The 14,941-nt window shown below is 38.1% G+C and overlaps 1 protein-coding gene and 1 pseudogene across 1 annotated transcript in view; both read right to left on the reverse strand.

The window, feature by feature from the left end:
- Positions 1-14,941, reverse strand: part of LOC118001782 (mitochondrial dimethyladenosine transferase 1-like) — a 67,207-nt gene that overhangs the window by 32,347 nt on the left and 19,919 nt on the right. The window contains exons 3-4 of the mRNA XM_034991928.1: positions 14,668-14,776; positions 13,170-13,321 (exon numbers count right to left, since the gene is read on the reverse strand). Coding sequence (XP_034847819.1) covers positions 13,170-13,321; positions 14,668-14,776 — 261 coding nt within the window. The remainder of the gene's footprint in view (positions 1-13,169; positions 13,322-14,667; positions 14,777-14,941) is intronic.
- On the reverse strand, positions 9,244-10,773 carry LOC118001858 (annotated as a pseudogene).

Here is a 14,941-nt window from a genome sequence, read left to right on the forward strand (position 1 = left end):
GAAAAATGAAGAGGGGGAAATCGGAGGGGGGGGGGGGAGATGAACCATGAGAGACTGTGGACTCTGAGAAACAAACTGAGGGTTTTAGAGGGGAGGGGGGTGGGGGGATGGGTTAGCCCGGTGTTGGGTATTAAGGAGGGCACGTATTGAACAATGAATTGAACAATGAATCATGGAACACTACATCAAAAACTAATGATGTAATGTATGGTGATTAACATAATAAAAGAAATAAGTATTATGACCCCATGGTAGGGAAAAATTTCTTAAAGATGCAAAAGTGGAAGCCATAAAAGACTGATATTTTGCTCTATTAAAATTTAAAACTTCTGTATAATAAAAACAGTACAAACGTAAGTCACAGACTGAGAGAAGATATTTGGAACTCCTGACAAAGGATTAGTGTTCAGAACATCGAAGAAACTCCTACACATTAATTGCCAAAAAATAAACAACAGAAAATATGGTAAGAAATGTAAGAGCACCCAAATGAACCATAACCATAAACTATGCTCAACCACATTACAAATGAGGGACATACAAATTTAAACTCTAATGAGATACAATTTCATATCCGTGAAATGAACAAAATTTAAACAACAAAAAAGAACCTGGCAGAACCTAGAATTGGTGAATATATGGAGCCAGAGGAACTCCCATTTACTGCTAGTGAGAAGGGCAACTAGTACAAGCACTTTAGACTGCAATTTGGCAATAAATACAGGAAAGCTGAAGTTGAGTGCACCCTCCTAACCCTTTAAGTCTACCTTTAGGAATATATTCTAGGGAACAGTTTATATACTTACATGAGGAAATACTGTGTAAGAATGTTAACTGTAACATTGTACATGCAGAGCTTCAAAAAAGGTAGAAAAACATAAAGGCCATTGACAGGAATAAGTAAATGGTGTTACCAACATAGAGCCCCAAATAGAAAATAATGAAGGGGCAGAAAATATGTAGAGTATGATTCCATTTATATAAAAACTCCAAAACATTATTTCTTATGGCTTCCTCTGTGTGTGTGTATATATATCTATCAATGCCTGGGAATGATGAATATCAATTTTAAGAGAGTATACTCATAGGAGAGAAAGAAAGGGGATAGAAGAGGGTACCAAGCCTATCTACAATATTTTATTTCTTAAAAAAAGACATGAAAAATATGGCAATATGTCAAAATTGAATTAAAAAAATTAGGTGCACTGATTTTTAAAAAATGTATCCTGCTTCTCATGTTCTTAGAGTTCACTGGGTATTCTAAACCTCTTGTAAATGATACAGGGTCAACATTACAAACCACATAATTTGGCTTATAAGAGCTTTGCCTTAAGTAAGATTAAAAAAATAGGTTTTAGGGGCGCCTGGGTGGCTCAGCCGTTAAGCGTCTGCCTTCGGCTCAGGTCATGATCCCAGGGTCCTGGGATCGAGCCCCGCATCGGGCTCCCTGCTCTGCGGGAAGCCTGCTTCTCCCTCTCCCACTCCCCCTGCTGGTGTTCCCTCTCTCGCTGTGTCTCTCTCTGTCAAATAAATAAATAAAATCTTAAAAAAAAAAAAATAGGTTTTAAACTGAGATGCTCAGAAAATTTCCTATGGGCAAAGTTGTAGATTTTGTAGCATCTATTTTGTTACTCAGAAGCCATCCCTCTACCTCATCCCTCTTTTCAAATTACCTGCCTCTTGTCTATATTTAGACATCTGAAGTTATTGGGAGGCTGAGTTCAGGACAAGTGATGAGTTGCTTTAGTATAAATGATCAAGTAAAGTCTTCCTTACTAAACTGTAAAACCAAGAGACGTATATATTCTCAAACAAATATCAAAACAAACACGGGAAGCACATATTTAAAGAATAAGCTTATGAATCAAATGGTAAAAAATATTTCTAGCTCCTCATAAATTTCTTTTGGAGCTTAACTGTACCACTGGCATGAGAGTAAAACCTTCAAAGTGCACTATACAACTGGCAAACTTCAAAGCACCTGTGTCAAACTGAAATCCAGCATGCACATAACCACAAGATTAAAATGTAAAACAAAAAACAAAGTCTACACTTGAACATTATTTCATGCTGAATTCTCTCCCAACATTTTATTTTACATGTCAAAGGTGTTTTCACTGATGAATTCAACGAAATTTTAAAAATCACTTTAACCCAAAAGTAAACAAGGGAGGCAGGCAGGGTAAACACTCTGGGCATAAAGACCTGTTTAAGTATATTTCACTTAGAGCGCTAGGCATTCACTCCTGCCAGGGAAGCCTGACCCATCCAAACTTTACAGCAAATACACCTAGGCTGTGGAGATGAAAGTGTTAAATCGGATATCTGAATTTAGAAGAAAGCAGCACACACATACCTGTCCTGAATTCGTTATGGAATAATTCAAGCCACAGAGCAGAAAGCTCTGCAAAGGCCTTCATTTAAAACTAGCATAAGAGTTAAATGGTCAATCAACCATTCAAACATAAGTTAATATTTCTGTGATAGATAGGTTATATGTAAAGCTAAGAAAATTCAAACTCCATTATAAGATAGAGGATTTTAACAAACAACAAAAGGCCAGGAAACCAAACCAGTTAATTTTTCAGTAAAAGGAAACCTCTAACCCTTGAAATTTTAAAAGCATTCTGAGTAAAAGAAAAACAAGGGGTCAAAGACTCCACAAGGACAGTGTTTCTTCCTTATTCATCTAAAATGATTTTAAGTACAAGTAGAAAAATTAGGCTTATTCTTGAGAAGCTACACAGCCAAATATCAGGGACAATGAAAACTATATAATTACTGGTGAGGTGACTCCCTCCCTCCCTGTTACTGATGTGACCATTAAATACCCAGGGTCCCCTGAAGATGGGAGGACATAAACAGGTTAATCCTGGACCCAGAAAGAAAGACCACAGGTCCAGTCACATGGAGAACATGAACATCAGGACTTCAGCAGAAAACATACGACCTGCTTTCAAGTTCAGCTTTCCCTGTAACTAGCTCCATGACCTTCTGGAAGACATTAAACTACTCTGAGCCTCAGTTTCATCATCTATAAAATGAGGTTAAATGAGATTTGTTAAGGTCTCATTTACTGCTGCATAATCTGATTCTATTTTATGAGCTGTAACTTTATACTGTCTATATGTTCTTTAATGTGTGTGAGCTGAATTTTTCTATTTAGACCCTGAAGACCTAGAGAGAAGGGAAGAAGACTGCGTTCATTTACTTCTGTTCTGTAACTCACAAAGCCAAGCGAAGTGAATGTTTAAAAGTGCTACCTGTGGAATATAAAATTACAGATCTGACAGTGTCAAGAGCAAACAAAAGTTATATAAGAAAATGCTGCTATATAGTCTCCCGTTGAAACTTTCACTTGCAAAATGTGAAAACTGGTCAGAAGACCAGTGTTAACTTATAAAGCACTCCATAAATCATAGACTCAATATAAACTCTTCTCAATATTCATACTAGAATTTAACTAAAATCAACATTTTTTTTTTGTTAAAGAAAAAGAATTGCATATGGTGGAGTTAAAGCAACACTATTATTAATAACAACTGGTACTGAGTCACTGAAAATATTACTCCACCTCTTAAGCCTCTGTTCCTTTGCATTTCCCCCCAAAAGAATTAGAGTACATAGTGTTTTGCATCTCTATTGTGTTACTCAAGAACAGAAATACCATAATAATCATGTTATCTGAGAAATATAAAAGACCAAGGACAAATCAAAAGGCTGAGGAAACAAAACTATTAATATAGGCTCAACTCAAACATACAGAAGAGAGTTAACAAATTCATGAGCAGGAAATGACACTGATCCTGGGAAAGTGGCAATGATGTAGTGTTCCTAACAAACACAAAAGGATCCTACATTTTTGTGATGGAAAATTCTAAGACTACTTAAGAAAAAGATTTTATGGCTAAAATACTCTAAAGCAAAGTTTCCTATCCTTGGCATTACTGACATTTTGGGCTGGTAAATGTGGAGTAATTTTCTGCTGTGAGGGGCTATCTTGCTTACTGAAGGATGTTTACCAGCATCCCCAACCTCTATCCACTAGACACCAAAAGCACCCCCCAGTTGTGACAACCAAAAATATCTTCAGACAGGCAGAAGGTAATAGTATGGCAAAGTAGAAGGATCCTGAGCTCACCTCCTCCCATCACACACCACAGCTGCAGCTACATATAGAGGAATTCTCCTTAAGAATGACCTGAAGACTTGCAGAACAGCTCTTAGCTGTAAGTATAAAGACAAAGCCACATCAAGAAGGGAAAAAGGGACAAAGACGTGTCCAGGCCAGGAACCAAACCCTGGAACTGAGACCCAAATGTGGGAGGGGATATCACAGATGCAAAGGTCCTTCCTGAAAAGTGAGAGGTTATAGCCCCATACCAAGCACCCCCTACCCTGGGGATCTGCACAGGAAGATAAGCTCCCATAACTTGTTTTTGAAAATCAGCTGGGCTTAACTTCAGGAGAATTGGAGAGCTAGAGGAAACAGACTCCATACTTAAAGGGATCACACACGATCTCACTTGTTCTGAGACCCACACAGAGGCAACAGTTTGAAGGGTGCCTGGGCCATACATGAAGGAAATTTACTGACTAGTTTTAGGGAGCACGCCAAAAGGGCAGGGTTCTAAAAGAACTTTATCCAAGAATAGAAATGCTGGCAGGCACTATTCTTCTTGCCCTCCTTCAGCCTAGACATCTGATGCTGGTGGGCACCAGTCTGACACTATCCATATACCTTGCTAGCACTGCTTGCCCTAACCCAGAATTCCCCTGCAGACCTGTCTTGCCAAACCCACCTTCCTGGCAGACATTCCTTGGCTCCTGTCCCGCACACCTAGCAGATAGCCTCAGTGGAGACTGTTGCCCCTAAAAGCAACTCCTACTGGGAAAGTGGGCAGGGGGCATCCCTGCCCGCTAGTGTACCTGCTGGAATCATGGCCCAGTCACAGCAGAAGGGTGCACACAACCAACGCAGGGGATACCCCTAAAGCACCTGGTTCCGGTGACCATGTTTCTAGGCCCCACAGCACACCTTCCATATAAGGCCAAGCCTTCAACGCCAGGAGTCAATGCTGACCTACCTAATTTATACAGAAACAAATACAGACAGACAAAATGAGCAGACAGAGGAATGGCTTCCAAACAAAAGGACAAGACAAAATCTCAGAAAAGAGCTAAATGAAAAAGAGATAAGCAATCTACCTAAATTAAGAGTTCAAAGTAATGATTATAAAGATGCTCATCAAACTTGGGAGAGGAGTGGATGAATTCAGAGGGGATTTCAACAAAGAGATAGAAAATATAAAAAAAGAACAAATCAGAGCTGAAGAATACATTAACCAAAATGAAAAATACAACAGAGGGAATCAACAGCAGATTAGAGGATGCAAAAAAAGAGATCAGTGATCAGGAGGATAGGGTAATGGAAATCATTCAAGCTGAACAGCAAAGAGAAAAAAGAATGGAAAAAATGAGGACAGGTTAAGAGACCTTTGGGACAACATCAAGCATACCATAAGGGATACCACAAAAAGAGAGAAAGGGGAAGAAAACTTAATTTTAGGAAATAATAACTGAAAAATTACCTAATCTGGGAAAGAAAACCCAGGTCCAGGAAGCACAGATACCTCTGAACAAGATGAACCCAAAGAGGTGCACAAGGAGACACATTATTAAAAATCTCAAAAATTAAAGACAAAGAGAGAATCTTAAAAGCAGTAAGAGAAAAGCAACTAGTTATGCACAAGGAAACATCCATAAGAGCTGATTTTTCAGCAGAAAATTTGAAGGCCAGAAGACATGATATGTTCGAAGTGCTGAAAGAAAAAAACCCTACAACCAAGAATCTCTACCCAGCAAGAAAGATTATCATTCAGAATTGAAGGTGAGATAAAGAGTTCCCCAAACAAACGTTAGAGTTCATTACCACTAAACCAGCCTTGCAAGAAATATTAAAGGGAATTCTTTTTTTTTTTTCAAATAGCTGATGCTTTTTTTTAATTTTAAGATTTTATTTATTTATTTGAGAGAGAGAGAGAGAACAGAGGGAGAGTGAGAGTGAGAAGCAGACTCCCCACTGAGCAGGGAGCCCGATGCGGGGCTTGATCCCAGACCCTGAGATCATGACCCGAGCTGAAGGCAGATGCCCAACCAACTGAGCCACCCAGGCGCCCCTTAAAGGGAATTCTTTAAGCAGAAAAGAAAATACCATAACAAGAAGAAAACCATAAAATAAAAAATTTCACTGAAAAAGCAAATATTATACATTAAAGGTAGATCAATCCCTTTTATAAAGCTAGTATGAAGGTTAAGACAAAAGTAATCAAATCAACTATAGCTATAATAATTAGGAATACACAACATAAAAAGATATAAAATATGACATTGAATACATAAAACATGGGCAGGGGATAAAATAGTAATGCTTTTAGAATATGTTCAAACTTAAGCAACCATCAACTTAAGTAGATGATTATATACATAGGTTGTTATATATCAACCTCTTTTGATATATACATACATACATATATATATCTCAAAACAAATGATACACAAAAAAATCAAGAAAAAAGGAATAAAAGATCTACACTGAAGAAAGTCATCAAATAAGAAGGGAAGAGGGCAAGAAAGAGAGAACTAGAAAAAAACCCAGAAAACAAGGAATAAAATCACAATAAGTACATACCTATCAATAATTACTTTAAATGTGAATGGACTAAATTCTCCAATCAAAAGACACCAGGTGACAGACAGAAAAATAAGACCCATTTATATGCTGCCTACAAGAGAATCATTTCAGACCTAAAGACAGACTTAAAGTGAAGGAATAGAAGATATTCCATCAAATGAAAGTGAAAGAAAAAAAGTTGGGTAGCAGTACTTAACATTGGACAAAACAGACTTTAAAACAAAGACTAACAAAAGACAAAGAAGGGTGTTAGTAACGGAGGGATCCATTCCAACAAGGTTGAACAACTGTAAATATCTATGCACCCAACATAGTAGCACCTAAGCATATAAATATATAGAGCAAATATTAAAAGACACAAAGGGACAAAATGTAATACAATAATAGCAGGGGACTTTAATACCTCTCTTATATCAAAATTGATATTTCACCCAAACAGAAAATCAACAAGAAAACAGTGGCTCTGGATGATACATTAGACCAAATGCACTTAACAGATATACAAAGAACATTCCATCTAAAAACAGCAGAATACACATTCTTTTCAAGTGCACATAGAACAGTCTCCAAGACAGATCACTTGTGGATCCACAAAACAAGTCTCAATAAATTTAAGATTGAAATCCTATCAAGCAGTTTCCAAGCACAATGATAGGAGACAAAAAATTAATTACAATAAAAAAAAACCAAAAACTGGAGGGGTGCTGGGGTGGCTCAGTTGGTTAAGGGTCCAACTCTTGATTTTGGCTCAACTCATGGTCTCAGGGTTGTGAGATCAAGCCCCATGTCAGGCTTCATGCTCAGGGAGAAGTCTGCTTGAGATCCTCTCTCTCCCTCTGCCCCACCCCGCCGCTGTTTGTGCTTCCGCTCTCTCAAATAAAATCTTAAAAACAAAACAAAACAAAACAAAACCCACGAAAAAATACAAACCTGTGAAGGCTAAAAAAAAAAAAAAATACTATTCAACAACCAATGGGTCAATAAAGAAATCAAAGAGAAAATAAAAAAAATACCTGAGACAAATGAAAATGGAAATACAACATCCCAAAATCTCTGGCATGCAGCAAAAGCAGTTCCAAAGGAAAGTTTATAGAGAAACAGGCCTACCTCAAGAAATAAGAAAAATCTCATATACTTAACCTTATACTTAAAGGAGCTAGAAAAAGAAGAACAAAGCCCATAACTAGCAGAAAGAAGGAAGTAATGAAGATCAGAGCAGAAATAAATGAAACGGAGACTAATAAAAACCGTAGAAATGATCAATGAAACCAAGAGCTGGTTCTTTGAAAAGATGAACAAAATTAATAATTAAAATCCCTGAGCTTCAGTATTATTTTTTTTTAAGGGGGGGGGTAGAAGGGCAGAAGGAAAGGGAGAGTGAGAATCTTAAGCAGATTCCACACCCAGTGTGGAGCCAGACGCGGGGCTCAATCTCACAACTCTGAGATCATGACCTGAGCTGAAATCAAGAGTCAGACACTTAACCAACTGAGCCACCCAGGTGCCCCTCAGTATTCTTTTCTATCAAAAGCTAGTAAGCCACAAGGATGAAAGGTACAGCATGGGGAATATAATTAGTGGTAACTATAATAGCATTGTATAATAAGAGATAGTAGTTATATCTGGGGTGAACGTAGCATAACATATAGAGCTGTTGAATCACTATGTTGTACACATGAAACTAAGGTAACATTGTGTGTCAACGTCAGTTAAAAAATACCTATTTCATTAGGTGGCTATGAGGCTTAAATAAAAAAACATGTAAAGTGGCTATTAGTAGGCATTCCATAAGTAATAGCTGATATTATCATTATTATCATTACCACACAGGCAAATAAAAAACAAGGTGAGCATTATGACTGCCTAGTTTGCAGCCTGGAAGCCATACTCAGACTGCAGCACAGGCAGGAGTATAAAGAGCCCAGAGGTCTCCTCGATGTGAGAAGACAGAGGCCAGAGCTCTGGGAGGCCAAGGCAGCCAGAATTTGTGAGAAAGACTATTGGATATGGAAACACAGAGAGAGAGAGAGAGACAGGGGAATGGGAGGGAGGAAGTGAGAGAGAGTTCCTGAGATATTCAGAGGGATCCTTTCAAGTCTTTGGCTGAGAACTGATCTGTAAGTGCATGAGATTGGGAGGCTGGAGAAAGTACTATCAGAAAATATGACAAAATGGAGCTCAGAGAGGACTAGAAATAGTTTGCACTCCCAACAGCCAAGTGAAGAACTCTTGAAATACACAGGGCACTGAATGCATTCCTCAGAAAGGTGACTTAGTCGCGGGGCTTAATTAGCCTCAGATTAAAGGCTGCTAAGAACCTGTCATAACAAAGCTTAAAAGCAAGCTTCAAACCAATCTACAAGTGACTTATCTCTATGTGCCAGAGTAAAACCCACCACTCAACCCAATACAAGATCCAGCCCTCAACAGGATTAAAACGAAACAAAACCTCACAAAAATCTAGTATCTTGTCAAAAATTGCCAGGCTTGCAAAGAAGCAGAAAAAAACAGGACCCATAGGAAGGGGGGTGGGGGGTGGGGGGGGGGGGGAACAAACAGTAAAATAGTACAGAAATAACAGAGGTAGTGAAATTAATAGTCAAAGACCTTCAAACAGCTATTATAAATATTACACATATGCACAAAGATGCCAAGGAAAGCATGAACATAATGAGGTAAGGGAAAATATAAGACCCAAATGGAACTTCTAGAAGTAAAAATAAAATACCTGAAATGAAAAATAAATTAAGTAAAATTAACAACGGGTTAGACACTGCAGAAAAGAGCAATGAATTTGAAGACACAGTAACTGGAATTTTTTTTTTATATTATTATTGGTGCTTCTAAGTAAATGTGTTTAGAATAAAGTGTGATGCAGGTAAATTCAATATATCAAGATATGTCAATATATTGAGAGCATCTGTTCATAAAAGATTATATAGTATACAAACTATTCAAGTCATATAAAACCACTTTTTCAGTGTCTTTTCAACGGAGAAGAATCCCGTTCAGTACACCTCCCCTCCTCAGGTGGTTTATACTGAGCAAGCTTTGTGTTCAGTTTTTTATTTTCTTCTACAATAGCTTTATATTTCTCTTTCATTTCTGCTAATTCTAGGTGAAGCAGCTCTGTATCTGGATTTTCTGGGTTAGCAGCTTCTAACTGATGCTTTAAAAAGTCTAAAGCACTATTAGGTTTCCCTGGTTCTTCATATAAGGCTACCACAATACCTTCTTGGCCAGCGTGTCCAGCACCCCCGACTTCAAGTACCTCCAGAGCTGCTCGCGCTTCAAGTGGGAGCCTTTGTGATGGGCCGCGGCGACAACGGCAGCAGCAGAGCTGGAATTTTACGATGGTGAGTTACCTTTAATTTTTATGTACGGTGAATTATTAAATGGTTTCATGGGAGTTAGCCAAATACCCAAGCATCTGTAAAATAATTTTTTTTTCTGTTTCTGCTGATGTATGATCCGATCGCTATCAAATATGAAGTTGCCTGAACCTGAGCCTTCGGACGCAGCCATCCCTCTGGTCTCACGAGTCACAGTGCTTCAATTATTAGAGCTTTATAATACATTTCAACATCTCATAGGCAAGCCTTCTTTCGTCACTCTTCTTTTTCGAAATTTCTTATCCATTCTTGCAGGCCCACTCCTCAAGATGATCCTGGGAACTTCACTACATTTCAAGAGGTTATTGAAAAAACATAATTTGGAAAAAATGAAGCATCTTTATAACACTCATTTTTTCTTCCAGGGCTCTATTTCTCTTGACTTAAGTGATCTGTTGAGACTCTCAGTGAAGTTTTGTGATTATTTTTATATAGGTCCCTCTTTTTTCCTTAGGTTTCCAAAATAAACAGTTATAGGTTTCCCAATAATATTTTTACTCCTCTAACAGTGATATACTTTGCTTCAATCCCTACTGTACTTAATTTTCTGTTCATTTATCACTAATTCAATCCTACACTCTCCCTAACTTATGTCACTATTCTTTCAGTATATACAAACATGATAGATATTTTACCAAATTCTTGCTCTGCTTTGATGTGAATTGAATGTTCTTCTGAGGATTCCATGCTCTATCTTCTGTACTGGGCCTTCTATTTCCTAGATTTCACACAATCTTTCTTCTTGGTGTCTCCAATCAGACCAATGCTTATATAGGCTTTGTCATTACATTAGAGGTGTTGATAGAGGTCAGTGAAAAACACTTTCCAATAACTGGTGCTAGGTTCCTTGGGATCATATATTAAAAACAGTAAAACTGGCTTCTTTTTCAACCACACACAAAAATCAATCCCAAGTGGATTACAGATGTAAACGTGAAAGATGAAACAATAAAACTTCTAGAAGATAACACAGAAGAGTATCTTCATGATATCAGGATACAAAAGGAGTTTTTCAATAAGACACAAAAAGCACTAACCATAAATTTACAATTAAAAACATCTGCTCTTCAGGGCACCTGTGTGGCTCAGTTGGTTAATCCTCTGCCAGGGTCCTGGGATCAAGCCTCACATGGAGCCTGAGCCCGAGGACGGGAGTCTGCTTCTCCCTCTGCCCCTCCCTGCTGTTCTTGCTTGTACCCTCTCTCGTGCTCTCTCTCTCTCTAGCGTGCTCTCTCTCATATAAATAAAATCTTTGAAACAAACAAATAAAAAACAAAAAAAATGTGCTCTTCAAAAGACACTGTAAAGACAATAACATGCAGAGTAGAAGAAATCTGCAATACATTTAATAAAAGACAAGTATGAAAAATGTTAGAACTCCTCAAAATCAATGAGAAAAAGACAAGCAATCCAACAGAAAAATGGACAAAGGGCAAGCACTTCACAAAAAAAGAGGTTATCTAAAAGGTCAATAAATATGCAAAATGGTGCTCAATCTGATTAAAAAATCAGCAAAAGACAAAATAAAACCATAATGACACACTATCCAGCTCTGATGAACCAAAACACACAACTGGCAACTGCAAGTACTAGCCAGGACATGGGGCAAAATGAACTTACACACATTTGGTGGGAATATAAACAGGCATAATGACTTCAGAGAACAATTTAGCATTATCTAGCAAAAGTGAAGATTTGCAGAACTTATGATCAAGCACTGCCACTTCTGGATATATACTCCAAGGAAAGCTTGCCTGTGTGCTCTAGCTGACATAAATAGAAGAATCTTCATGACAGTTTTGTTTGTAATAACAAACACTAAAACTAATTCAGAGTTCTAAAACAGGGCAATGGACATATAAATTATGAGTTAGTCAAAGAGTGGGTAGTATCTAGCTACACAAATAAACTACAGCTATGAGCAGCATGAGCGAATCAGGATAAAAAGAATACATGCTATATGAATCCATTTGCATAAGTTCAAAAATGGAGAAAACTAAAGTATATTAATTATACAGCTAAGAATCTATGGGATAAACTAAGCAGGGAATAATAAGTCCCAAATTCATGGTACTGATTACCTTCATAGCATCTGGAGAATAGGAGACACGATCACATCACAATGAGCATACAAGGGGGTGTCAAAGATGTTGGGACTATAACTACTGACTCGAGTGGCGGGGACTTGGGTATTCTTCTTAAGCCACACAAATACATCATATAGTCTTCTGTATTTGTAGGTCATAATAAAAATTTTTAAAAAACACTTAACAGTCGGGTGCCTGGGTGGCTCAGTTGGTTAAGCGACTGCCTTCGGCTCAGGTCATGATCCCGGAGTCCTGGGATTGAGTCCCACGTCGGGCTCCCTGCTCAGCAGGGAGTCTGCTTCTCCCTCTGACCCTACCCCCTCTTGGGCTCTCTCTCAAATAAATAAATAAAAATCTTAAAAAAAAAACAAAACAAAACACTTAACAGTCTGCAGATCCCCTCATTAAACCTCTGCAGCTCACAAACTGCCCCTGCCTACCCTGTAGGATTATTTTCTAGAGAGTGAACCTGGAACACTCCTGTCATGGGAATGCAGGCATAGCAGGCGCAGCTGAAGGAGGGGATTAAGGGAAAGCCTACGTACGGCATAAGGAGACACCAACCCCCTTCCCTCTCTCCAAATCGATTACTACATTCTTTCACTATCATTAGTTACATCTTTTTCTCATTGATATGAACTTATTAAGTTCAATATATCAATCTCAACATATCACATGCCAATCCTTATGTATTCCTGTATCACCAATATCCCATAGGTTTTATCTGTCTCTAATTGTTCTATGGCCCTATTGAGTCCCTGCATGGACTACACTGCCTTTTTGGCTGGCGGCACATCATTCATGTTCTCCATGGAGAGCTTAGAGCAGTTACGCCTGTCATCATCATTACATGTTTAACTTTTGGTTGAGTGTTGTTGGTCTGTGTGTGTAATGGGAGTATTAACTTAGAAAACATAGTCTGTGACAAAAATGCAGTATTATTGTGTTCTGGAATTTGATCATGTGATAAAATAGCCAAAAAAAGTTAAAACTCACCTCTGCCACTTCCTTTTGAAAAGTCAACGTCATCTGGGTTCTGCCATAAACAAAAGGTCCACCTCTACAAGAAACATTTTCAAGCCACTTGATAATCAGCGGAGTTGATACATTAAAAGGCAGATTTCCAATAATATGTACATTTGGAGGATCTGGTAAGCAGGAGAAAAAACAACCTATAACGATTTTATTAATGGATTCTGAATACAATTTTAGCTAAGAGTTAAATCAAACTGGATACTAATAGTATCAAACAAAAATATATAAAAAGATATGGCTAAGTATTTTTCAGTCCATTTATTCTTCAAAAGCAATGTTTTCTCACAATCAGCTTTGAATTATTAAGAAAAAAATTCTACCTTAATTAGTGCTCAAAGTCCTTAGGTTTTTTAGCTTAGGAAAAATATGAAAAAGACTTGGTTTGAGGAAAAAGACAATTTGATCTGGACATGATATGGTCAAAGTACCTGCACCCAGATGATGCTGTCAGAGGGTCAGATGACCAGGAAGGGGATACTGGCTGCATATACAGACAGAAGTGTCTGCAATATACACATGGTCAGTGAAACCACGGGAGCAGGGTCCTTCAGGCCAATCTGCAGCACAAGGAAGATGCTCAAAAAAGAAAAATCTCAGGAACAACATCTAAGAGGTGGGTGGAAAAATAACCACCAGCAAAGAATAGCTAGAGAAAGCTCACACAATGTAAAAGGAAGAATAGGAGAACCTGGTATCAGGGAAGGCAGGAGCAGAGATAACTTTTGGAAGAGAGTAGGCAACAGTCACATAAATGCCTGAGAGCTCAGTCAGATAAGGTTTGAAGAGGAAATTAGGAGGTCAGTGTGACTCCAGCATGGCTGGGGCAAGGCTGGAAACCTGGAGTCAGTGTGCTTTGAAGAGAATGGCATGTTGGAAGGTGGGGACAGGCAGTGCCGACCTCTCTGAAGAAGCCTGGCCGTGGAGAGGCCGGAGACAGGAGGCAGTTAGATGGAGGCGCACAGCAGCACCTGCATCTGCTCCGAAGGGTTTCACAGGCAAGTAATACACCTTACCTATCTATGTGTCCCAACGAGCTGGCACACAGCAGGTACCCAATAAACAGTCTACAGATGAAGAGTGCCTTGGCTGGTCACTGAATGGGAGACCGTGGAAATTAGATGGGGCGTGGTTTACGAAAACATTTTTTTTCACCATTTGGAAAAAGTTAACAGTTCATAGTTTATCCCATCCTTATATGGTATCATAAAAATAGCAAGTTTATTTGAAGAGAATTCTGAACATTTAAAAAACATGAGACAAGTAAATTAGAATTTAAAAAAAGGAATTAGATTTATTACTTTGGAAAAAAGTAGAAAAAATTACAATGCATACCACCTATTTAATTCTGTTCTGGTAATATTTAATATAAATGTATAATAACATTTGTAACATATAACAACATAAATATTTGTACTATAAATAATAAAAGAAAATAAGAAAACAACCCAAAATCACTTACCATCCTCCCACTGTCTTTTAAGACTTCCTGGAAAAGCCCTTTCTATCTTAAATGTCAATACATCTCCATGGACAATTCTCAGTTTTCCAGGTGCTGCATCAGAAAGCATCTAATTTACAAAAAGGTCAATAAAACGAGCTCATACTTTAGAGGATAGTGAAACACACACACACACACTCTCTCTCTCTCTCTCTCTCTATTTTTTACTTCAGATCTGTGCATCATTAAATCAGTATGAAAAGGCAGAGACTAAGAGTGATCACTAATGAACTAT

The sequence above is a fragment of the Mirounga leonina genome, unplaced genomic scaffold, assembly GCF_011800145.1.
Source record: "Mirounga leonina isolate KUSES-001 unplaced genomic scaffold, KU_Mleo_1.0 Mir_54, whole genome shotgun sequence".
Classification (NCBI taxonomy): Eukaryota; Metazoa; Chordata; class Mammalia; order Carnivora; family Phocidae; genus Mirounga; species Mirounga leonina.